Source organism: Epinephelus moara, chromosome 12 (genome assembly GCF_006386435.1).
Source record: "Epinephelus moara isolate mb chromosome 12, YSFRI_EMoa_1.0, whole genome shotgun sequence".
Taxonomy (NCBI): Eukaryota; Metazoa; Chordata; class Actinopteri; order Perciformes; family Serranidae; genus Epinephelus; species Epinephelus moara.
The window spans coordinates 42,522,808-42,549,411 of NC_065517.1; the positions used below are offsets into that span (position 1 = coordinate 42,522,808).

The 26,604-nt window shown below is 43.5% G+C and overlaps 2 protein-coding genes across 3 annotated transcripts; one reads left to right on the plus strand and one right to left on the minus strand.

Annotated features, from left to right (window-relative positions):
• The first annotated feature begins 210 nt into the window (after nt 1-210).
• Nucleotides 211-16,336, plus strand: LOC126398246 (NACHT, LRR and PYD domains-containing protein 12-like). 2 transcript variants are annotated; one of them, XM_050057421.1, is made up of 12 exons: nt 211-309; nt 5,195-5,297; nt 5,382-5,477; nt 5,592-5,765; nt 7,528-7,641; nt 8,208-8,286; nt 8,415-8,643; nt 8,858-10,658; nt 10,915-11,085; nt 12,476-12,649; nt 12,751-12,797; nt 13,595-16,336. In XM_050057421.1, exons 2-12 carry the CDS (start codon nt 5,209-5,211, stop codon nt 14,131-14,133), a joined length of 3,513 nt encoding a protein of 1,170 aa, XP_049913378.1. In that variant the 5' UTR covers nt 211-309; nt 5,195-5,208; the 3' UTR covers nt 14,134-16,336. The 2 variants fall into 2 exon arrangements, with proteins under 2 accessions (XP_049913378.1, XP_049913379.1); XM_050057422.1 differs by lacking the exons at nt 12,476-12,649; nt 12,751-12,797; nt 13,595-16,336 and adding an exon at nt 11,343-11,445.
• An 8,109-nt stretch (nt 16,337-24,445) lies between these two features.
• On the minus strand, nt 24,446-26,481 carry si:dkey-85n7.8 (COX8 domain-containing protein). Its single transcript, XM_050057556.1, has 2 exons — nt 25,166-26,481; nt 24,446-24,685 (listed from the first exon to the last, which is right to left on the minus strand). Exons 1-2 carry the CDS (start codon nt 25,292-25,294, stop codon nt 24,572-24,574), a joined length of 243 nt encoding a protein of 80 aa, XP_049913513.1. The 5' UTR covers nt 25,295-26,481; the 3' UTR covers nt 24,446-24,571.
• Between the last annotated feature and the right edge of the window lie 123 nt (nt 26,482-26,604).

Sequence of the window (26,604 nt, forward strand, 5' to 3'; positions counted from 1 at the left end):
GACAGTGTGTGGGGACAGTGTGTGTGGGGACAGTGTGAGGACAGAGGACAGTATGTTTGGTCTCCTGATTGCCTGCAGAAAAAGGGAAATGATAACTTTCTGTTTCCTCTTTTGGTCTGGTTGCTGATTGGTTGGTTTTGGTGTTTTCATCATCACTGCGTCGTTTGACCTTTTTAAACCCTGACAAAAAAACGATCCATCAGTCCGTCCGTCTTCAGAGACACACCTTTATGTCTTCAGTCTGCTGTTAACTCTCAGCAGGACGTTGACACTTTACAGTGGGACAGAAATCTGATATCATCTCAAACTGTGAGTCTGACAAATCTTTGTCTCCTGTAAAACTGAAAATGTTTAAATCTTCAATTTCATTTTCTGACAGAAAACATCTTCACTGAGCGCAGACTGTCTCACCTCACCGACTGATTTATTATTGTTTAAAGAAAATAACTTTTTCGTTCTTTGTATTTTCTTAAAATTGCCTCATTTTATTTGTGTGAATTCCACATTGTTTAAAATCCGGGATCAGACATGTGAAGCACTTTGTAACTTTGTTTTCAAAAATGCTTCATAAATACATTTATTATTATTATTATTAAAGGCTGTAAATGAGACTGAATGAACTGTGGTTGTTGCTGTGAGCATCAAAGTTCTTCTACCTGACAGCTCTCTCCATCAGACCTCACCAGCTGTGATTCTGAGATTTTATGTGTAAATATGCAAATACACAACAGTTAGTTCTGACGGAGCGATCTGATTGGACAGGAGTCGTTCAGTGTGCTGATATACAGGATAACAGCACTGAGACTTTTCACTCTGGGTGTATCACTCCGCCTTACAGCTGCTCTGAGACATTACTTATGTTGATTATTCATTAGCCGACAATAAGGGTCATCAGGACAAACTTTGCACCACTAAATGAAACATAAGACCATAAATAATATTTGAGTTAAATAATGAACGGTCAGAAAAGAACAAAGGGATGAAAAGAGGCCTGAATACTTCACTGTAAGTCTCCAGGTGTAATCATGTGACATCAGAAGACGACGCAGCGTGCTGATCAAACACATTCCTCCACAGAGACTCTCAGACTGATTTCACTGGTTGACAAATAAACTGAGACACACACATACATCAGAAAATACTTATTAAAAAATTGCTTATCAGATTTTTAGAAATAATGAAATATGAACAAACTCCTCAGAGAAAAAAACGAGCAGGATTTATACTTCTGCACTGAATCAATGCTGAAACCATTTCCCTCAGTGGAAATAAGTGTTTATTTACTTTTGTTACGATCCAGTTCAGAGGAGCCAAATGCAGATCAAACAGACAGGTTGAAGTTTTCAACAGATGACGAGCTTTAATGTAGCTGGTCAAGGACTTCCAATGAAGGCAGGCAACTCAAAATCCAAACTAAAAACCAACCAGGAAAAGACACGATGACCAGGGATGGATGCAGGATGAACCCATGACGAACACAGAAGGTACACAGATGGACGGACAAAGGGAAACACAGGTATAGACACACAGAAGACTAATCACCAGGACGAGACACAGCTGGAGGAGGAAGACAAGACTGATACAAAACAGGTGTGAAGGGAAGACTCAGGGAACAGGGAAGGATTCATGAGGCAGGTGTGGCAGAAAACAGGCGGGAAAATGGTGCGTATGTTTTGTACTCGAAGGTCGGAAGTCAGAATGACGTCACCTCCGAGTCGACAACAGTTTTTGCATTCTAGTTGACGACGGTGGACAAGTCGGAAAAAAACATGGACGCCCGCAAGAAAGCCTTTGTTGCCCTTGCACTTTGGGAGTATAGACAGCTTCAAAACCATCATGAACTCCAACTGATGAACGCCGCAGATGAGGCTGACCTGATGTAAAACAAATAAGATAAAGTTGCTATAAACAGTACTTTAGCAGAGTGTTGACTCACTATTTATGTGACCGGCAGCCATTTTGAATCGGTAAGTCGGGGTTGATGCGGTTGCTCCGAGTTTCCGAGTTGGAAATCCCACCTCAGGGTGCGTTCGAGTTTAAACTTTTGACCAGGAACTGGGAATTTCCGACCTCCGAGTACAAAACGAACGCACCAATAAAGCACAAAGACAGGAAGTAAACCCAGACATGACACCTGGGGAGAGAACCTACAAAATAAAACAGGAAGCAGATCTAACATGAGTAATATCAAACAAGGAACACAAACAAAAAACTCCACAAGGTAACAGAATATGAACAAAAACCAAAGAGAATCATGACATTTCACAGATAAGAAACAATAAACTGTGAAGACAATAAAGCCTCCACGAAAATAACATTTTAGGTCTGGTGTGTGATTTATCCTGGCTAATATATGAGCACAGGCTAATTTATACAATGTAATACGCCATCGGCTTGTGCTAATAACGTTAGCATGTTTTGGAGGTGAAACTGCAGAGTGACACAGACACACAAGTATAAATGCTCACATTAGACCCAAACTAAGACACAACAGGTGAATAGAGTCAAAACTGTAACTGATAATTTCACCATGAAACTTCCCAGCTGATGATCAGGACCAAACACAATCTGTGGGTTTTTAATTGTTTTCAGTGTTGATCCAAAACAAAAATCTGTGGAATGTTTTTTTGCTCATAACGTGATCAGCGACAATACTTTATGATAACAGCTGTTTTTGAACCAAAATAAAGTCACACAACTCATTCAAACCTAAAATGAGCTCCAGCAGGCTGAAAGAACGACCAAGTAGATTTTAGAAGAAAACTTGAATCAGAAATTTGATTTGATCCTGAAAACGTCATGAAAACATGTGAACAACAAACTGTGGGACACACGGCCGTTAAAACTGAAGCTTCAATAGAGAGAACAAACATTAACATCTGTTAACAGTAAATCTGAGTTCTGACATTTCTTCTCACCACGCCGCTCACTGTGACTTTAATGCTGACTGAATGCTGACTGAATAAAGCACACTTTAATTTTTTATTTATTTATTTTTTTTACTGTATGTCCTTTTTTTAACAAGCTAGAAAAGTGTCAAAACCAGACAGTACTTGGTTGCAACGTAATATTTTAACAACAAAAATACAGCCCCCCCCTCTTGCCTCAAAAATGGTTTGATCCACCCCATCCCTCCCACCTTTCCCCGACTCGGGCTCATGCGCTGCCTTCCAGAGTGGGTGATATGCAGTAGTGGTGTAAGTACCTGGCTTAAACCAGGATATATGGCACATTTCTTAACTTCTGCCACTCAATACCAACACATTATTATCATTACCAGTCCTCATTTTTGCTGCATTTAATCGTAGGTCACTGTTTATGTTGTTAGGTAGGAGTTAGCTGACGTTTTTTCTAGCTAGGAAACGTTACAGGTGGTCAGTACCACTGTCCTCTGTTTGAATTGGAATGAGAGAAGCTAGCTGTTGTGTCATGTGCATGTGTTAATATTAAAGCCAAGGTGCTACTGACTAGCTAACTGACTGGATGCCCATTAACATTATAACTCCTATTGTGTGTATTTATTATTATTATTTTGTAGATTTCAAGCACTTTTCTTTTTTGAAGTGTATTTTTATTTATGTATTTGTATTATATAATACAGACAAGAAGGAAAAAGGCAGAGACAAACATTGAAAAAGTCAATTACTGTTAATGTGTTAATGTTACATGTTGTGCATTGCATTTCAAATAAAAGTCCAAAAAATAAGTCCAAGGTCCATTTTTGGTATTTTTGGTCCTCACTATAGGGGGCTGGTTTACACCAGAAACATACATACTGTTTATGTGTATGTTGAGGAGCTGCTGTATCAAAATGAGTTGTCTTCCCCCAGAAATTAGGGTTAGGTCTTTTATGATTCCAATCCATTCCTCTTTTGCTGTTGCTCAGCATTTAAATAACCTTTATCAGATTTGATGGTTTAGTCACAGACTTTCCCAAAAAGTGTTGTGTTTTTCTTTCACAAATGTGGGAATGAAATTGAGTTAAAATGTACAAAACAGTCAAATTTATCTTGCCTGGCCGGGCAGCTCTCTGGGTGCTCAGCACCCCTAAACCTCTGCTCCTAGAATCGCCCCTGCTGAGCAATAAGACAATTATTTCATCGTGTTGCAAATTTTCTGAAACTTTATGTTTAAATGTGCAATTTAGGGATTGTTTAATTAAATGTGCTTTCTTGTATAATTTTCCAGAACAGAAATCTGAACTAAAATAAACCTAAAATTTTATTTGGAGTGTTTTTTCTTTCCACTGGTCTGAAAGTCGACATGTTCTGGACGAAAAACTGCCCAAAATCCAAAAACTGACCAGCACATGAAACAAACGTTTTTACCTGGAGTGTCTTGTCTTTAAATGATCCGATACACAGCCAGCGGCAGCGGACGTGTCACGCCAGTAAAAAAGTACAACATGTCAGATTGTAGACGGATCACAGCTTTGAATCTTTGCCGAAAATCTTCCATGTTTGTGTGAAGTTACAGATAAAAACAGTTTTTATCCTCTGCTGAGTGAATCCACTGTAGTGTTCACGATCAAGTGATGCAACGTTCCAACCTTACGTTCATTCATCTACTGATTCTGTAAATTCAAACATGCTCACTCACCTGATGCACGAGCTTTGATGAATTAGAAAAAATTTGCTGAGGGATGTAACGACAACGCTTCAACACATAATTTATTGTTTTAGTCAAATAAGACAAAACCGGTTAGAATGTTGCAGAGAGTGTCAGCAGTGTCAAACCTGTCTGAGCTCGACTCAAGCCGGCGGATGGTGAAGGTGTTCTACTACTAAAACTGCTACCACTGGCAATAATTATATTTTTTATTATGTTTATTATTATGATAGGGTTGGTGTTTGTCAGAGGGGAAGTGTGTACGCTGAGATATCTTAAGAGTTTTGGGCCTCTTTCAAGTGAAATGGTAGATTCATCATAGATGCCTAAAAACTGTTGATCACAGCAATCATAAATGTCAAAGTGTTTTTTATTGTGTAATAAAAGCTTCTTCATTTCAGTTCTGCATAAATCCACATATTTTCCAGTTACACTGAAATGAAACTGGAACTTTGATCGTGCAGACACAAAACTTAGAAACTTCCTCCTCAGACGAATCAAGTCACTGCGCAGTGCTCTGAAGTGCTGTGCTGTGCTGTGAAGCTTGTTGTACTGAGTGACTGCATGTTGTTGTGTCTGTGTGAAGGTGTGGACTCTGCTATGAATCAGGCTGAGGACAGAGAGGAGGGAGTCCCTCCCTCTAAAACCACTCTGTGTGGGGAACATGACAGCCAGACCAAAGCTCAGAGGTGAGACCAGGATCTCTAACTGTCCATGACTCAAATCACTCCACCATCATTGTTCACACTCACAGCTCTGTGTGTGTTCAACAGGCCAGACTCTCCTGTGTCCAGCTGTGTGTCCTTTAAGAGTGACCTGTCTATGGATGAACCTATGAGCTTCAAAGGTGGACACCCCTCCGATCAAAAGTAATAAATTATCCCAGTTTGTTGTGATCAGTTTTAAAATATTCAAAAGTAGACATCATTTTCAGCAGATTTTCATTTCATCCATGAATTTATGAGTGTTTGTGATTCTATCAGGATCCAACATGAGAGACCAGACTGTCCTGGACCTGGACCTGGACCTGGACCTGGACCTAAACCTGAACCTGGACCTGGACCTGAACTTGGACCCAGCTGTGTGTCCTTCAAGAGTGACCAGTCTATGGGTCGACCTATTAACTTTAAAGATGGAGAGCATTCTGATAGTCAAAGGTATACGACTGAATATTAACACATTCAATAATCAACAGTTTTTACAAGTGCTGCCTTTTTGTGCCCTCAAATCTATTATTTTCAATGAAGACTCAAACACCATCACAGCGCGCACACGTTCCCAAGTGACTTTTTTTCAGGGTGCGACGGCTCCACCCTGACATAAATTGAGTTCAACTTTTGTAACGCAGCAGGGCGCACCACATGTCATGTGACGAGGACCAACCAATCACAGCTGACAGATATCTTTCCTTCTTCAGTAAATATCAGTGTGTGATAAATATGGAGGAGAAGTTGATCATGTTAGTGCAGAGCTGTCCGAGCGTCACATCTGTCCCACAGACAAACAGGAAGTAGATCAGCTCTGCACTCAGGGTTTCAAGGAAACAGGCTGTGATATGATGCTTGTTAAGGTTGCTTAGCAACCTCGGACACAACCTGCGGCTGCGCTCTTGAGAGCTGGCACAGAAAAGGCACTAGAGCAGTGCCCAGCTCCCGACCTTGTGTTTTCCCGATGGTTAAAGACGCAGCATGTATGCGACCCCTAAGACCCACTGTTACTCTCCATCTTTGATTTGTGTTGAACCTGTTTTTCTGTTTTTATCTGATTCTCTGGGTCATTTCTGTTTTAGTCTTGCTTCATGGATCTGTGCATTTACATGTCTCTGATCACTAGGGCTGCACCTGACTCAGAATCCTCAGTCGAATCAGATTTGGCTGTTTAATATTCGAGCAATTCCTTCCTTTGTTTTCCTAAAGGGTTTTAACAGGGTTCAGCAGGACGTTCAATGGGACCTCAATTTTCATGCATTATAGTAAACAAGCCAAGTTAGCCCTCCGAGCTAATACATGCTAACTATGCTGAGGATGGATCTGAAATGTGCAACATGTTTTGCCAACACTAGATATCAAACAAAAGAAAGAGACTATGTCGTATTAAGTTGCTGTAAGCCTTCAAGAGAAGGCAGAAGATAACATTATCGCTGTCTGATCGGGCAATGCCTCTCTTTCTCCTGGTAGCTTCCTCCGTCTGACTCAGACTCTCCTTGGGTCTGTGTCTGCAGCTGCCTCCGTCTCTCTCAGGCTGCTGTCAGCCCTAGAGTGGTCTCCTCTGGTCTGAATCAGGGACTCATGTTGTTCCAAAGTTGTATAATTGCCTAGAGTTGGTTCGTGTTCTCACGGCAGCATTTACAAGAGGACCAGATCAAATGCCTTGTGTGAGAAAGCTGCTCTTGATTGGTCAGAATTTCCATGTGGGAAAAATCCAGGAAGTAAAGCAAACGTTGAAGAAGAGTACACTTGCAAGATAAATGTGACACTTTCTAATGTCACAATGGAGGGACAACTATGCAGGTTGATTTTAGCGCTGCTCATCGTGGACTATATTGCTGTCATTGTTCATTTTAGTCAAACCATACAGTTTGAAAACGAGGCGCGGCTCCAACTAGAAAACAATGTTTTGATGCATTGGATGTGCTGAATGTGCATATTAAGGCAGTACAGGAGGAGGTGCACATTAATAATCCTCCAGGACTGTAACATGCTCATGTTTAACCCAAACAATGTGTCATGTGACTGCAGTTGCTTCACATCCAGGTCGGAACACCTTCCTTTGGAACCGGACCGAGACCACCTCTTCAAGAAGGTCTCAGTCTGGTTGTTTTGCTGTGTTCACACCTGCTTAAACGCACTTAAAAAAAAAAAGTGGTCAGCGTTAACGAGTATGACCGCACTTCATTTGTCAATCTACTGTCTCTCACAGGATCCAGCAGCGAGGACGAGACTGTCCTGTCCCAACCTGTGTGTCCATAAAGAGTGACCGCTCTATGCCTCTATATGTTTGTTTCAAAGATCAGGAAAACTCTGCCAAGCAGAGGTAAGAATTTCAAACTTTTTTTTTAACCCTCTTAAGGAATGATGATGACATGATTCCTTTCTATCTCATTCAGAACGCCCTATTTAAACAGTCCCGCCTACTGTTGCTGCTTCCTCTGCAAGACACTTTGCAACCCACCTCCAGCCCAGCTCCTCCTTTTCATGTTGTGTCTGACTTATCAATGTAATTTCTGTTTGTCACTTCTGCTCCTCTGCTGTGTACCTAGGTGGTCTTTGCTGCTGCTCTCCCTGTCTTAGGCTTTCCATGAAGGCACATGGAAGGGCAGAGAGGTGTGCTGTCTGCCTTAGGCTTTCTGCATAGGCCCAAAAACAGAGCCATACCACCAAATATAAAACTGCAAACTGAAATAAAGTTTTCTTTAGCTAAAGTGGTCCTGACTGAAATCCCACTTCAGTTTCCTTTTCCTCACATCTCATCCAGAAATTATAGAAACATTGACCAAAGAGCTAAATTTGTGTTTTTACCAGCATTTATCATGCTATGAGATAACATCTGTGACAAGGTATATGTGTGCCTGTGTTCGTAATTATTTTAAAACTTCACAGAGGTCATCAGGAAAATTCAAATGTTCCCAGTGGTCAGCCTGCCCAGCAACATCCAACAGATCTGGACTCCATATTCATGGTGTGTAAATGTACAAACATATGACTTCAACCACAGATTGGTCCTAACAGTCTCCATGCTGCACCCTTTCAGTCTGTGACAGGTGATCTGATGTTTTGTCATCTGACCAACATATTGTTCTGTTTCAGCTGCTTGAGAAGAACATTGTCAGTTTTGTGAAGAACGAACTGAAAAGGTTTCACAGTATTATGAATCCAGATTACCCAGAATGCTTAGAGAGTCAGCGTGAGGATGAAAAGTGGTTGGACAGTGAGGATGTGAAGCAGAGGAGGAGCAGCAGAGAGGCGTTTATGAACATCACATTGAATTTCCTGAGGAGAATGAAGCAGGAGGAGCTGGCTGACTATCTGCAGAACAGTGAGAGCACTTTATCAAACTAAACATGATAGAAGAACAAGTGGATGCAAGAATTCTGTCATAAATATAATGCATCTGATCTATCCATTATTTTAGGATTCACTGAGAAGCTGTTCAACTCCACTGATGAGCTGAAAGGACTTAATTGAGGGAGGACGATTACACAGATCATTGTTGCATCCATTTATTGATTACTCTTCTTTTCTCTTTTCAGGAATTCAGCTGTGCCAATGTAAACTCAAGTCTAACCTGCAGAAGAAGTTCCAGTGTGTGTTTGAGGGGATCGCTAAAGCAGGAAACCCAACTCTTCTGAATCAGATCTACACAGAGCTCTACATCACAGAGGGAGGGACTGCAGAGGTCAATGATGAACATGAGGTCAGACAGATTGAAACAGCCTCCAGGAAACCAGACAGACCAGAAACAACCATCAGACAAGAAGACATCTTTAAAGCCCCACCTGGAAGAGATGAACCAATCAGAACAGTGATGACAAAGGGAGTGGCTGGCATTGGGAAAACAGTCTTAACACAGAAGTTCACTCTGGACTGGGCTGAAGACAAAGCCAACCAGGACATACAGTTCACATTTCCATTCACTTTCAGAGAGCTGAATGTGCTGAAAGAGAAAAAGTACAGCTTGGTGGAACTTGTTCATCACTTCTTTACTGAAACCAAAGAAGCAGGAATCTGCAGGTTTGAAGAGTTCCAGGTTGTGTTCATCTTTGACGGTCTGGATGAGTGTCGACTTCCTCTGGACTTCCACAACAATGAGATCCTGACTGATGTTACAGAGTCCACCTCAGTGGATGTGCTGCTGACAAACCTCATCAGGGGGAAACTGCTTCCCTCTGCTCGCCTCTGGATAACCACACGACCTGCAGCAGCCAATCAGATCCCTCCTGACTGTGTTGACATGGTGACAGAGGTCAGAGGGTTCACTGACCCACAGAAGGAGGAGTACTTCAGGAAGAGATTCAGAGATGAGGAGCAGGCCAGCAGAATCATCTCCCACATCAAGACATCACGAAGCCTCCACATCATGTGCCACATCCCAGTCTTCTGCTGGATCACTGCTACAGTTCTGGAGGATGTGATGAAGACCAGAGAGGAAGGAGAGCTGCCCAAGACCCTGACTGAGATGTACATCCACTTCCTGGTGGTTCAGACCAAAGTGAAGAACATCAAGTATGATGGAGGAGCTGAGACAGATCATCACTGGAGTCCAGAGAGCAGGAAGATGATTGAGTCTCTGGGAAAACTGGCTTTTGATCAGCTGCAGAAAGGCAACCTGATCTTCTATGAATCAGACCTGACAGAGTGTGGCATCGATATCAGAGCAGCCTCAGTGTACTCAGGAGTGTTCACACAGATCTTTAAAGAGGAGAGAGGACTGTACCAGGACAAGGTGTTCTGCTTCGTCCATCTGACTGTTCAGGAGTTTCTGGCTGCTCTTCATGTCCATCTGACCTTCATCAACTCTGGAGTCAACCTGATGGCAGAAGAACCAACAGGCACCTCCCAGCTGTCTAAAGTCTTCAGAGACAAACCTACACTAACACATCTCCACCAGAGTGCTGTGGACAAGGCCTTACAGAGTCCAAATGGACACCTGGACTTGTTCCTCCGCTTCCTCCTGGGTCTGTCACTGCAGACCAATCAGAGACACCTTCAAGGTCTGCTGACTCAGACAGGGAACTGCTCAGAAACCAATCAGACAACAGTTGAGCACGTCAAGAGGAAGATCAGTGAGAATCTGTCTGCAGAGAGAAGCATCAACCTGTTCCACTGTCTGAATGAACTGAATGATCATTCTCTAGTGGAGGAGATCCAACAGTACCTGAGTTCAGGAAGTCTCTCCACAGATAAACTGTCTCCTGCTCAGTGGTCAGCTCTGGTCTTCATCTTACTGTCATCAGAAGAAGATCTGGACGTGTTTGACCTGAAGAAATACTCTGCTTCAGAGGAGGCTCTAATGAGACTGCTGCCAGTGGTCAAAGCCTCCAACAAAGCTCTGTAAGTGGATGAGTAGTGGTTCAGCAGGTAGACACAGTTGTCTGTTGATTGCAGGGTTGGTGATTCAATTCCTTATTTCTCCAGTCCACATGTCATAGTACAGCTGAGCAAGACACTGAACCACAAATTGCCCCCGAATGTCCGGCCAGTGCTTTGCATGGTGCCATCTATGTATATCAGATACCTTTTAGATCATCAAAACAAAAACCCAGAAACTAATAAAATTGAACTTTACTCTTGGTTACCTATTCCACAGGCTGGATGACTGTAACCTCTCAGAGAGAAGCTGTGAAGCTCTGTCCTCAGTTCTCAGCTCTCCATCCTCTATGAGAGACCTGGACCTGAGTAACAATGACTTGCAGGATTCAGGAATGAAGCTTCTTTCCATTGGACTGCGGAGTCCACACTGTGAACTGGAAACTCTCAGGTGAGGATTCATCTGTTTGTTTGATGACCACTTGTGTACTTTTTTTAACATGTGGACAAATGTAAGCAAAGTAGAGCTGTGAAACAATTTTTAAAATTGTGATTATTGTATTTTAATCAAATGATTACAATTCCATTATTTTGCATTTCAAAACAGTTTTTAAGTCAATCTAAACAAGGTGAAGTATTTCTTACCAGAGTGTTTTGATTGGGTAACTTCAACTGGGCCAACTTTCACTTTTCACCTGCATTGCTCAGCGTCAGCTGCCAGCTTGACGTACTTAAGGCTCTTGGGCTTGTAGGCCACCTCCAAAGCATCCTCCCAGGGCACAGTGAGCTGATTTAGACGAGGCACAGTGAGCAGGACGAAAGCACGAGGACTGGTCTGAGGTTAGTAGAAGCGATCTCAGATGGGAGGCATAGACGCTGATTCAGATCTGCCAGTAACCTCAAGTCTCCTGCTCCTCCGGCTGGTGTTTGATTTTACTGTACAAGCCTCAGATTGCTTCACACCTTCGTGGACACACCTTCTTGTAAGCACCAGATGGACTGATGGAGGACATAGGGCATTGATGGATGTCTGTCTGGTCTCCAGGGCTGCTGCTAGAAACTTTAAAACCTGATTGTGCTGCCAGTTAAAACGACCCTCTGTCAGGCTTGTCTTGCAGCCAACCAAAATGTGTTTCAGGATTGCTAGAGATGGGCAGAGGGGGCAAGCAGGGTGTTCACCGCACCATTGGCTGAGGTTCCTCTGAAATGGCAGGACATCGTAGGTGGCTTGTATTATGAGGCTAGTTTGAGATGCTTCCATGTCCCACAATTCCTTCCAAGAGAACTTTCTATTGTCAACTGCAAAATGGAGCTTTGCCGTCTTTGACGATGTGGTTGCCCTCTGACAGCAGGCAGCCTGTTTAGCTGCTCCTGTGTGCTTAGCTCATAGGTCGGAGCTAAAACTCAAACAAAAGTACGTCAGCGATATTTTAATTCCATTTGACACAAGATGCAGATTACTGTGGACTTGTCAACTGAGCCGTCAGGGAGTTTCTAATGTGAAAAGGAGCCTTCAGAGGTGCAGGACTTTACCTTTACCTTTACAATGTCTTTATACATTTTTGTCTGTTTTATTAGCTGGTGCATCATTTTATTATTATTAACATATTTATTGTTCTACTTTGTGCTCTTGTCCTTTCTTTTACTTTTTATCTTCTGCACCCCTCCTTCATTATGGCATACCTGAGCAAGGCTTAACCCCAGCGGAGCGGCTCAGTGGTCAGACTGTGGTTGTACTTGGCAGCTTCCAGAATATGGGTCATATGTTAGGGTGGTCAATGTATAACTGTAAAAGACAAACTTCCTTGAATAACTAAAGGGTTGTGTGTTTGTCTTTGCAGGCTGTCAGGCTGTCTGATTTCAGAGGAAGGCTGTGTTGATCTGGCCTCAGCTCTGAGCTCCAACCCCTCCCATCTGAGAGAGCTGGACCTAAGCTACAATCATCCAGGAGACTCAGGAATGAAGCTGCTGTCTGCTGGACTAAAGGGTCCAGACTGGAGACTGGACACTGTCAGGTAGGGACAGATATCAAAAGCTCACCCCTTGTTGGTCTGGTCCACAGCAGTAAAGATTCATGTTAGCCAGAAAATCAGTGTGACTGTGTTTCTGCCTCCAGGGTGGATTACTGCAGTAGGAAGAGGCTGGAACGTGGTCTGAGCAAATGTAAGTGGGGGTTCAGCTGATTCAGTGATTCATTTGATGCCCAACATGCTTAAAAATGTTTCCTCACAACAGTCTTGCAGAGTATCAGTCCCTCCAGGATTTCATAGGCTTTTGGAGGAATTTTTGCAGCCTGAGATGTCTGATCTCACCACAGCTTTTCTAAAACATCCTCCACCTGCTCTCTTTGCCTGGTTAGCAAAAGCTAGCACAGTAGCAGCAGCTAACAGATGATACCAAGTTGTTAAAACCGTCCCAACAATCTCCCACTGACACAGAAATGGCTCGACTCTACCGTTACACCTGTTAAAACTGTTGGGTAACGGCGCAGAGCTCTGGTCCTGCAGCAGCAGTCTAATGTTGATCAGAGAGCCTGAGTGAATAAATACGCTGCATGGAGCTCGATACTAAAATGACACTTTACCCTATGAAATTTTAAAAAAAAAATTAAATTTTAAATTTTGGGTTATTGGACAAAAAATTAAAAGTCGTGCAGAACTGACAGGGATTGGCTGAAGCTGCATAAATCATTGCAATCCATCCTCACTGTGACCTCATCACATGTCCACGTTTGGTCATGGACTTTCCACGTCCACATATGACGTCCAAGGTACCCTGGGTGTGTTGGTTGTTGACGTTCTGGGACGCCGTGTCAACTTCAGCCTGTTACTGTTCCGGCCTCGATTTGAAGCAGAAGTATAAATCCTGCTTTAGAGTCCAAGTTTGTTCAACCTGCTTTCCGAAACAGACCCTTGCTGTGTCATATGATAAACTTCATCTGTGTCTTTTTGTCTCCTCAGATTTCTGTGAACTCACCCTGGACACAAACACATTAAACAGACACCTCAAACTGTCCGACAACAACAGGAGGGTGACATGGTCACTGAAGTGTCAACCATATCCTGATCACTCAGACAGGTTTGACTACTGCTGGCAGCTGCTGTGTACAGATGGTCTGACTGGTCGACGTTACTGGGAGGTGGAGTGGAGAGGAAAGATCGTTATTGCAGTGACTTACCGAGGAATCGGTAGAAGAGGACAGGATGGTGTCTGCAGGCTGGGATGGAACGATCAGTCCTGGAGTCTGTACTGCTCCAATAAACGTTACTGTGTTTGTCATAATAACAAAGTCACAGCCATCTCCCACCGCCCCTCCTCTCGCACAGTAGCAGTGTATGTGGACTGTCCTGCTGGCATCCTGTCCTTCTACAGAGTCTCCTCTGACTCACTGATCCACCTCCACACCTTCAACACCACCTTCACTGAGCCTCTGTACCCTGGCTTTGGGTTCGGGGTTAGTATTAAATCCAGCTCCTCAGTGTTTCTGTGTGAGCCATAGGATGGAGTCTCCTGGAGAAAGAAACACACCAGTGACGGAGAGGACCGACTGAAATCGCTCATCTTGTATAATATCACACACTGATGTGCATTAAAAAAACATTTTAACATCAGCACAATCAAATTTTGTATACTGGGGGAAGTGAAATTATTTCCTGAGAGCTGAACTCACTGTGGTGACTCTATGTTTGTAGTAAGACACATTTTGGGGCAGCAGTAGCTCAGTCAATAGGGAGCTGGGTTTGGAACCAGAAGGTCACCAGCTCAAGTCCCCGTCCAGATAAAATCCTTATTTAACGATCATCTGCAGGGTTGCCAACTCTCACACATCTGGCGTGACTGTCACTCTTTCACCATCAATGTCACTCTCTCACGCCCGTTTAAGAAATCTCACGCCGGATGTTCACTGGATCCGTCGCGTGTGCGATTCGGCCACGGCACAGACTCGCTCCATCCTGTGCCGGGCGTCAATGTCCACTGAGAACTATAGCGGCGCGCACACAAGCGACTGGAATTGGCAGATCGCAAAGATCACACTGTCACGTGATAATCTGCGGAAATCTCCTCTGAGCCCCTCTTCGTGTTTGACTTCAGGCCTGGGGCCACCCACTTTCACGTCATGTTGATGTAGCGATGTGTTCTTCCAGGAGTTTGCTGTTCACTTCCTGTATGAATGTAGAGCAGAAACCATGATGTTTTTTTACAAACCTTACCATGTGCTTTCATTGCAAGGTGTCATTAACATGTCGTCCCAGAACATTAACAACAGGTGCAGGAGGATATGAAGATGAAATGTGTAATGTGCAATTGTGAAAGTCCGCTGACAAAGCGGTGATATTTCGTCAGAATGAGAACAGGCTGTCCGTATTTGACGTTCTTGGAGGCGTCTCAGCTGACGCTTGTTACATGCGTCCTGTCTTTTCAATATAAACTTCTGTTTTCACAGGAAATGTTCAGTTTCTGCTCGGTAGATAGTCTTTTTCAAAATAAAATTACAACATGGGTAAAACACCTCGCATGTACTTTTATTTCCCTGTGCAACACAACACGTGGTTAGGTTTAGAAAAAAAAAAACATCATGGTTTGGCTTAAAATAACGCCACGTAGAACATTAAACTGTTACTAAAATAACTCCATTAACTTTTGGTTTCACACAGGAAGTGAACAGCAGGCTCTGGGGTGAAAGTCCGGTGTTTGTTTTACCCATCCACCTGTCCTACATGGACCTTCTCACTACGGCCGTTACAGGCGAAGTCAGAAATTGTCACCACACACTGCGTATCATAACACCACGAAGAGTGACTAGCTGGTAGTGAGACCTTCAAATGTCGTCTAATAGATAAAATAAACAAAATAAACTCACAAAATGTGAATGTGACGGAGCGGCCCCGTCACTGAGTGCGGGCAGTGCACACATACACATACACACACACAGACACACATGCTACGCGCTATGCGCTACACGTTACACACCACTCATCAAACATTTCCGAGCCCCGTTCTGGTCCACTACATTGGTTGCAATTATCGCCATAATTCACCGCCCCACAGTTCTGTAGTTTGCACGAGGGTGCACACTCGCCGTTCTGCACGCCTGTTCATACCCATCCATATCACACAGACACTCACCGCAGACGCCAGGTTGTCCTCCCCGCTGCCCTCTGTCAGACGCCGAATCCGCCAAACAGGGGCATATCGAGTTCCTGGGGTTTAAAGGGGACGTAGCTGGAAAATGGTCACCTGATTAATTTAAATGTGTGTTTGCGCTAATTATGTTTATTTTGCAGTACTGGAGACTGTATGTTGACATGTTGAACAGTGAATATTTAAAGGAGGTATTTCTCTGTATTTAACTATTTGTCAATACATTTTTGGTTGTTTCTATTTGTAGGGAAACACTGATTTCAAAGTTAATTATTCTTTTTGTGTCATGCCCAGTGGGAGGGGCTTATGATTTATAAGGCAGCCATCTTGTCCATGTTGGTGTGGAGAGTTGGTGGTACATGGCAGGTATTTGACAACAAGAGAAAGTACTGAGTGAGCGTGTTTTTGGACTATTGTCCTTGTTTTTTTGGCCGTTGGTCCAGCTGTAATTTGGGTTATTGAAGAACTCTGAACCCAGTGTACCTTTTTGTACATATTTTGTTGTTACTTTGTACATATTTTTTTCACTGTTTTGGTTGGTTTGGTGGAATAAACACTTTGTTTTGGTTGGTTTGGTGGAATAAACACTTTAAAACGTATCTTCCCGACTACGCCATATTTTTCCTGGAAGAACCCCGCTACAGTGAATAAAGGAAATATTCCTACAGCTGTTGTCCTTATCAGACGGAGGAAGTACAACTGTCAACAGTCTCAGGACAAGTTTCCCTCTTTAACAAACAAAGACGAGCTGAATTACCGGACCTCATTAGAATTTTCATTCAAAATGGACAGAAACAAAATCATACTCGCCAAACCCATCTTGGTTCATCTCTCCACTGTTCCACATGGACACGTGCACAGATCGACCTCAGGTGGTGTTCAAGCACCTAAACGTTTGGCCTCTGACCATCAGTGCGTTTCTGTTTGACGTTTTTCTTCCAATTCTTTTTCTAATTTTGCATTTTAGTTTTTAAGTTTGGCACATGGCATCAGCATGACTGTGTTGTCACAGTAACAGAGCATCCTGTAGAGCAGCGTCACGTCTTCCTGACCTGCCGGACAGACAGGTAACAACAGTGTTCACCCTGAGCCTCGGTATTGTTTGTAACTGTTATGAAATTAAACCATCTCAATACAGCCAAACTAATGTAGGCAACATCTCACCGTTCAGTTTAACAATGAGTAAACTGGTCTGATGTAAAAATCACACCGTCTCCCCCCAACTCTGTCACATTTAGTTCACCAGCCAGTGTCTTTTAAAACCAAAACTTAATGTGAACTATTGTTTGTGTCCCCCACACTGCGGCTCTGATAGTTCATTAACGCCTCGTCCTCACCTCTGTATGTGACCGGTGTCTGTAGATCCATAAATATATGGATGCTGCCTCTAGTGTCCAACGCAAGGACATGCATGTTGGTAACACTCTCTATGAAGATCATATCTATAATGCTTTATAAGGCCATTCATAGTGAGATATAATGTGTTTATAATGCTCTATGACTACACTCAAAGACACATAATGCTTCCTGATGCACTTTATCAAACAGTCAGAAACATTATAGATGTGAGTTATAATGAATTATAAGTGTCTTATGGATGTCTTTGACTCGTTAAAGCAAGTACTCACCTCAACAATCAGCTGTAGTAAAGACTCAGAGTCTGTTATAATAGTCCGTATCATAAGTTATCACTGTGTAAAGTACATATTCATGTATCAATGATACTGTTTGCTTCACCATAACATTTCATTGTTGGTGTTCAGTAAAGTGTGATTTATTTTCATGTAATTAAAATAATCTGTGCTGCATCATCAGTGATTAATGCCTATCATACACTGCAATACTTTGACAATACATTTGAAAGATTTAAGGCTGATACCGACTCACATCTGAACTCAACGTGTCACGGGTCATAGAGTTTTTAGCCACAGAAAGATTTTACAAGAACTGTGGATCTTGTAGAGTCACTGTCCTGTCACACTGTTCGCTTCAAAGAGGACAAAAAAGTCGTTAGAGATTGCTGCAGCATTTAAAATCCCCAATGAATATGCTGTATGCTAGCTAACCACTGTCCCAGTCCCAAACAAAGTTAGCCTACGTGCAAGCTAACGCTAGCTACTTGAATGTTTGCTATTAGCCTACAAGCTAACTGTACATTTCAGCGGAAGATTTTGAGCTTCATTCATATAAGTAGTTACATAATGTGATTTTTGAAGCTAGTAATCTTTAGTTGAAACATAAGGTGAGCTTACTGGCTAACACATAAGCTCACCGGCTAACATATGGTTAGCTTATTGGCTAACAAATAAGCTCACTGGCTAACACATAAGCTCACTGGCTAGCATGGTTATCTCATTGGCTAACACTTAAGCTCACTGGCTAACATGGTTAGCTCACTGGCTAACATGGTTATCTCATTGGCTAACACATAAGCTCATTGGCTAACATGGTTATTTCATTGGCTAACACATAAGCTCATTGGCTAACACATAAGCTCACTGGCTAACATATGGTTAGCTTACTGGCTAACACATAAGCTCACTGGCTAACATATGGTTAGCTTACTGGCAAACACATAAGCTCACTGGCTAACATATGGTTAGCTTACTGGCTAACACAAGCTCACTGGCCAAAATATGGTTAGCTTACTGGCTAACACATAAGTTCACTGGCCAACATATGGTTAGCTTATTGGCTAACACATATGCTCACTGGCTAACATATGGTTAGCTTACTGGCTAACACATAAGCTCACTGGCTAACATATGGTTATCTTATTGGCTAACACATATGCTCACTGGCTAAAATATGGTTAGCTTACTGGCTAACACATAAGCTCACTGGCTAACATATGGTTAGCTTATTGGCTAACACATAAGGTCACTGGCTAACACATAAGGGGGAACTGCCCATTGTTCCAACCATATTAAACTCATTGTTCCGAAGTCCAGTTGTTCCGAAATCATCATGATGCCCTGTGGTTAAGGTCTGGTTAGGTTTAGGCACAAAAACCACTTGGTTAGGATCAGGAAAAGATCATGGTGTGGGTTAAAATGAAAAAGAAAGTGACAAACACATAAGCCGTGAGCCTGCTCCACCTCAAGCCTTTCCCAGCTGACCCAGAGCCGGTCGCGACGCACCATCAAGGTAGAAATAAACCCGCCGGGAGCCGTTCAGCACCGCGGACCGTCGGACTAATGGGCTGTCGGACCAATGACATGGACCCCACATAAGGTCACTGGCTAACACATATGTTCACTCACTAACACATAAGCTCACTGGCTAACACATATGCTCACTGGCTAACACATACGCTCACTGGCTAACATATGGTTAGCTTATTGGCTAACACATAAGCTCACTGGCTAACACATATGTTCACTCACTAACACATAAGCTCACTGGCTAACACATACGCTCACTGGCTAACATTTGGTTAGCTTATTGGCTAACACATAAGGTCACTGGCTAACATATGGTTAGCTCATTGGCTAACACATAAGCTCACTGGCTAACATATGGTTAGCTCACTGGCTAACACATAAGCTCACTGGGTAACATATGGTTAGCTCATTGGCTAACACATATGCTCACTCGCTAACCCATAAGCTCACTGGCTAACATATGGTTAGCTCATTGGCTAACACATAAGCTCACTGGCTAACATATGGTTATCTCACTGGCTAACACATATGCTCACTGGCTAACATGGTTATCTCACTGGCTAACACATAAGCTCACTGGCTAACATGGTTATCTCACTGGCTAACACATATGCTCACTGGCTAACACTCACTGGCTAACATGGTTATCTCACTGGCTAACACATATGCTCACTGGCTAACATGGTTATCTCATTGGCTAACACATATGCTCACTCGCTAACACATAAGCTCACTGGCTAACACATATGCTCACTGGCCAACATATGGTTAGCTTATTGGCTAACACTCCTGCAGGACGTCTTTCACCTCTGTGATATATGATGTGAAACCAAGGCTCGAAGGTGCTGATGACATGTTCAGGAGATACGGTCTTCCTGTCGGACATGTTACATGCTGCATTGGTTTCGCAGAATATGAGGTATATGAGCTCCGTGTGACAGTTAACCACCAGCTCCCTGGCGTCGTTAGCCACTCGTACGTCAGGGAGAGTTTCTTTAATCATCTTGTTGACAGCTGCTCTGGAGATGATGAGGTCGTCGTCATTTCCAGAGGAAGAGGCCATCATGGTCCTGCCCATATAGTTAGCTTGTAGGCTAATAGCAAACATTCCAGTAGCTAACGTTAGCTTGCAAATAGCCTCTATGGTGGTTAGCCAGTTAGCTATAGCATACAGCATATTACAGGGATTACAAAGGCTGCAGCGAATTCTGTCTTCAGTTCCTTCTCCTTCTAAGGACACGTTGATGTGATGATAATTAATATGAAACATGGAGCTCTGATCAGCTCTGTATGTTTCACAGTCCAACAGAAACACATAACTCACACATTAACACAATAATCCATGTACACACGTTAGTGTGGAGCAACTTACAGCTGGGAGATGATCTTCAGTTCACTGTGAGCTGCAGAGTCCTGATGTTCATCACTGATCATCGACAGCAGCTGATGAAGCTGAGCTCGTCTTCATCTCCTCAGATGGTTGGTTGGTGCCATCTGGTGATCAGAGGCTGAACTCACGATCATCCTGAGAACACTGAGAACTAGGGATGGGCAGCACAAGCAAAAACTCCTCACGGAGTAGTAGTCTCTGCATGTTTCTCCTGTTTGTAGAGGAGCATCAAACTAGCTGGTAGCCCATCTCACACCGCTGTAGCAATCCTATACTGCCCTCGTGCAGTTAGGAGCTGAATTGCATGTCAAATAAAGGGGGGAAATAAGACGGCGAATAGTAATAGTCGCATTAAAAAATAGATTTTTCAAAAATAAAACGACTATTCAAAATTCGAAAATCATGACCCATCCCTACTGAGAACACAGAGCTCCTGATTCAGACTGAAGCTTTTCATCAGGACTCTGAGCTCAGGAGAGGTTTAGGAAAGTTCTCAGTGAGGAGGTGTGGTCGACCCTGATGTCAGGTGTGATGTGATTGATTGTCAAGCCTGCGCAGATTCGATCATCAGCGATCGGCGCACAATGCATGCTGGTTAGTTTTGTGTCCGACTTCATCCCGACTTGCTCTGACGTATTACAAAAGTGGACGGCGATAAAACCGCGAGAGCGAGGCAGCCGCAGTTTTTAGAGCCAGGCGCTGCAGCTGCTCTCCACCGACTGCACCGCCTGGCTCTCACCTGATCTAACAGCTGATTGGTTCAGATGTCGACTCAACAAGATGACGTTTTAGATAAACTTTTCATTTTTGTTGAATTTTAGAGATTAAGATTGTATTTGTCTGATCTGAAGGTTTATTGTGTAACAGAAACATGTTGTGTGACTGATGGTGAAGTTTAGTCGTCACAGACTGAACACATTCATCATAAACCACACAGAGTCTACTGTGTATTAACACTGGACTGTTACTGAAGTGTTTACCATCACACAGACTGGTGGTCATTCTTAAACTAACATGTGTACAGATGTGAAGCCCTGACTGTATCTGACTGAGCCTTAATGAAAGCTGTTGTCTTGTATCAAATATGAAGCTTACAGTCAGACTCAGTGTATTCAGTCTCTGTTGCCATGGCGACAAGTCACACTGATATGATGCTGATTTACAGCAGAGTTCATGAACCATGAACATAAACTACAGATCACCTGTAAAGCATTTGAATAAATGAATCTATCATAATTAAAACAACTGGAGACTGAGAACAAACTGATATATGGGTCTGATCACTTTAATGAATTGACATCATTCAGACAGGATGTTAGTGTGTCTGTGACTTCCTGTACGGACTGAAGGCTGCTGGAAACTGTCCGACTTCACCGCAGCTTGTTGTCACCGCCCCCGCTGCAGCCGCCTGCTCTCGTCTACTTTACAGGCGAGGCGCAGTTCATCTCAGTGTCCTAGTGTCAGTGTGATCACTGCTGCGCTGACCTCACATACCTCAGTGATGATGTCATCATTTTATTTATGACGTTATAGGGCTCGGTGGGAAATATGTGTGTATCCCTGATGACATCAACCACACATGTTCTTCCTGCACCATCTGATCTGTAGATCTCAAAGACAGACAGACAGACAGACAGACAGACAGATATAGTTTCAGGTATGAGCTGGCTAACACTGAAACTCTTCAGCTTCCTGTTTAAAAACAGACACTGATTGGCTCTCTTAAAAATGCTCTCTGAGTTTCCATTAAAAGTTCATGTCTGGTCAATAACTGTACTGTGTGTACGGTGTCTTTGGATTCCCATTCAGTCACCCAGGCAGACAGGGCATCACAGTCAGTGGGTGGGGGGGGGCGTCTAGATCGGAGACGAGCAGGTGGTGGGTTGAAGATGTCGGCGTGGATAGGTAAATGGGGGGAGTCTTTGACCTTTTGGAGGATCCTATAGGTGAGTTCAGTTCGTCTGATGTTGGGGGGGGGGGTATGTTAGATAGGACAGGGAGTGAGGGGAGCGGTGTTGAACGAATAGTTCCAGTTATGATTCGCATAGTGGAGTTAAGTTGGATGTCTACGTGGTGTGTGTGGGGTGACCTGGACCAGACAGGGGCACAGTGTTCTGCTGCATAATATGACAGGGCCAGAGCTGAGGTGCGCACTGTGGGGGCTGCTGCACCCCATTTTGCACCTGCAAGTTTGCAGAGGAGGTTGTTTCTGGATTTCACCTTTGCTGCCGCTCCTTTAAGATGTTCCCTGAATGACAGTGTCCTGTCCAGACTCACTTCCAGGTATGTTGGATTAGGGGCATGTCTGAGCTGATGTCGTTTACATGACAGCAGCGTTTGGGGTGCGTGAACACGCAACGGTTTCAAAACGGGTTCCAGAGTGCAACTTTTTTTAAATCAGCAGCTGTCATGTAAACTTGCAATATGCAGTTCCTCTGAAAACAGAGACTTTTCGCACATGCTCATTATGGTTCCAGTCACTAGGCATGAACGAGAAAGTCGACCATCACAACAACAATGGCTCCTGAGCTCTGCTTGTGCTGCTCAGCCTGTTGGATTCATCAACGCTTCTACAGCAAAGAGTAGATTTACTGTAGCAACTCCACCTCGTCATCCGTCCAGACAAACGTTCCTGAGGTTGCCATTTTGTTTGTTTATACATGTCACACTGCCACCTACTGGCCTGCCATGTGCACTACAGCGTTTTTGGTCATTTTTGCAGATCAGTGTGCACGGTGATTGGTATCAAAATGTTGTCATCTGAACGCGGAACAATTTTCTAAATGAAATTGAGAAACGATTCAGTTTTCAGCGGATGGGTTTTGTGTAAACATGGCCTGAGAGTGTTTGTGACCACGACGACCCTGAGGAGCAGAACCTGAGATCTGACTGGGTGTCTGCTTCACATTAAATACACATGAATACGTCACTAACACTGAACTCATGAGCAGAGCATCAACATAAATCAGAAAATGACTTCATGCAGCTCAGAGAGAGGAGATAAAAACACTTCCTCCATGATCCGTGATGATCGGTTGGATCAATCAGAACACCTCCGGCTCCAGGACGCAGCTGCTGCAGACACATTCACCTTTACTTAATGGATTCATCTGGAGGATAATCACTGTGAGGTCAAAGTTTATTATGACCATATATAGACATCAGCACGCTGCCGGTTTCCTGTGTGCAAGTTTGGTTTCACTGTGTCCCTGAACACATCACCTGTATGAGAGACCTGCTGCTCCGCCTGCTCTCCTCCACCGTCCTCTATGATAAGACTGACTCTGTTAGAACACTTTATTGAATAACAGGAAACACAACTTGATTATTTCACTCTTTATTTGTTCATCATCATCATCATCATCATCATCATCTTTAACCCTGCCCCGCCCACAGGAAGACGCTAAAGGCACCAAAACGTGTCTCAAACACAGTTTTTAATCATAAAATACTTTAAAATCAACCATCAGTGGCGATGACGTCATGATGACGTCACACAGAGGATCAAACAAGAGACGTCAGCTGTTGGTCGACACACTGAGGAGAGTTTCTATTGGCTCAAACTCAGACTGACTGTCTTTAAATATGATGAAGATGATGGTGATGAAGATGAAGTCTTCCTGTCTCCTCTCTGCTCGGAGGTTTCCAGGTTTAATCACGTCGTCTCTGTGGGAACTGATGTTCTCAAACAGGAAGTGATTAACTCTGTAAATCCAGCAGAACAAACTAAACAAACACAAACTGAAGCTTTATTTTATCTTCAAACACACACACACATACACACACACACACACATACACACACACACACACGCACGCACGCACACACACACAACACACACACNTACACACACACACACACATACACACACACACACACACACACACGCACACACACACACACACACACACACACACACACACACACACACACACACACACTTCCTGTTTGTACAATGTCCTCATTTTCAATGTTCAACCAGAGACGAGCAGACGACGCCGACGACGAATCAACATCCAGAACGACCAGGACAAAAAGGTTTAACAAAATAAAGCAGGCCGCTCTTATTTTGAAAAGACGACTCAGAACACAGAGGAACATGAAGTCACTGGGTTTATTAATATTAATGATGAAATGTGAAACATTGATCTGATACGTTTATTGATTATAGTTTATAATGTGTTGATGGGTGAAGCTGTCAGTGGTGAGGATGATGATGAGGAGGATGAGGAGGATGAAGGTCAGTGTCTGGGCGTCTGGTGGGACCTCTGGCGGTACTCAGGCAGGTGATGAAGGATCCAGGCGGCCGGAGTCAACATGGCCACCGCAAACACCGATATGACGAAGAAACTTTGCTGCCCGAGACAAAAACAACCAATCAGAGAAGAGATCTGACACATCACATGACATCATCAGGAAATAATCGATCATCTATAAACAGTCTAAGTTTTCTGATTTCATTGATCGATGACTGAAAGGAAAATAACTGATCAGTGTCGTATTGATTAGAACCACATGTGGAAGTTAAACAGCTTCAATCAACCTTTATTGATAAATCAACTTCCTGTTCAGGTCGAACTGATTATTGATTATTGATTCTGACAAACACGAGTGATATGAGATCAATAAATATTCTTCAGTCTGATGAAAGGCAGACAGACAGGCAGACAGACAGACAGACAGACAGAGAGAGAGACAGACAAACACACAGACAGACAGACAGAGAGACAGAGAGACACACAGACAGACAGAGAGACACACAGACAGACAGAGAGACAGACAGACACACAGACAGACAGACACACAGACAGACAGACACACAGACAGAGACTCACCGTGGCTCCGATCTTGTTCCTGGGAGGTTTGCTGTAGATCGTCTTCTTCGTCTCCCTCAGGATGTCTTTGGGACGAGTCAGAGTGGACACAGAAACATTTCCCATCATCCTCAGGACACCGCTCGCCATCGTCACGGCAACAAATACCTGGTCAGTTAGCAGCACCTGCTGGGCTCTGATTGGCTGCTTCTGAGTTCAGGTTTGTCTGTCTGACTGTCGCTGATGATGATGATGATGATGATGATGTGTCCACTGAGAGCTGCTGAGGCTGAATGTGAAGGAGCAGACGGGGGAGGAGAAGAAGAGGAGGAGGAGGGGGAGGAGGAGGAGGAGGAGGAGGAGGTGCAGTGGTCCCAGCAGAAGCCTGATGATTGGACAGTCAGACTTCAGAGTTTAGAGAAAGCAGTTTGTTGATCTTTGTTAAATGAGGTGAGGAGCAAACAGCAGCTGGTCTGCAGCCCAACAATCAGCTGATTAGATGTCCTGTGCAGAACAAACAGGACTGATGGAGGACAGACGAGTGATGTGATGGAGGACGAGGGGTTAATGTGACGAGTGTTTGATGTGCAGAAACAGAGCTGCAGCTTCACGAAGAGACGACCTGTGAACACGACACATGACATTAAACACAAAGACACACAGCACAAAGTGACGCCATATTGTTACTACATCACCTTTGAAGTTCATGAGCTGCCCAGCTGGAGTAAAGATCTGACATGAATACAACATAATCTTATTAATAAAGCACATTGTTAAACATCTTGTGAGCTCATGTGTAACCTGACGGCCCGTCTTCACGTCCTTGTTAGGTTGATTTGATGATAACATGAAATCAGTTGCAGTAGTTTTCTCAGACGACTCATCATTACAAAGCTGAGCTCCTCACGGTGCCGTTAATTCTGACCATGCCAACATACGACCGCCACAGCAGGTTCAGTAAACACTTCTGTCACATACACAAACAGTTATAACTCTATGAAACTTTAATCCACAGATCAACATCATCCCGACAGAATCGTTCCTCACACACTCCCAAAGGTCCAGATGATCCAAACCCAGATAAACATTTGGTCCAAACATATTATTACATCCACAGATACCCACACACTGCTGCTGTGTCCTTAAACGTTCAAATCTCTCCACAAATGATCCATCCTTTCTTCAGTTCACATGTAAATATCGCTGATAACTTGCTGTCAAAATGGAGGCGAACTCCTGACCTTCTGATTGACACCTTTCTTTAGCGACTAGGAACTTCCATGTTCTCACTAAACCGTCTCCACCAAACCCTTTCAGTCCAGCACCTTTGGAACCAGCAGTAAGCCTTCAGACATGGTACCTAGACCCTGGGTCTGTTCAGACAGTCCTCTTAAATGTGGGCGGGGTTGTTGTCACTCACTGCTCCGTCCAGCACTCGCTGTATTTCCTCATCAGCGGTG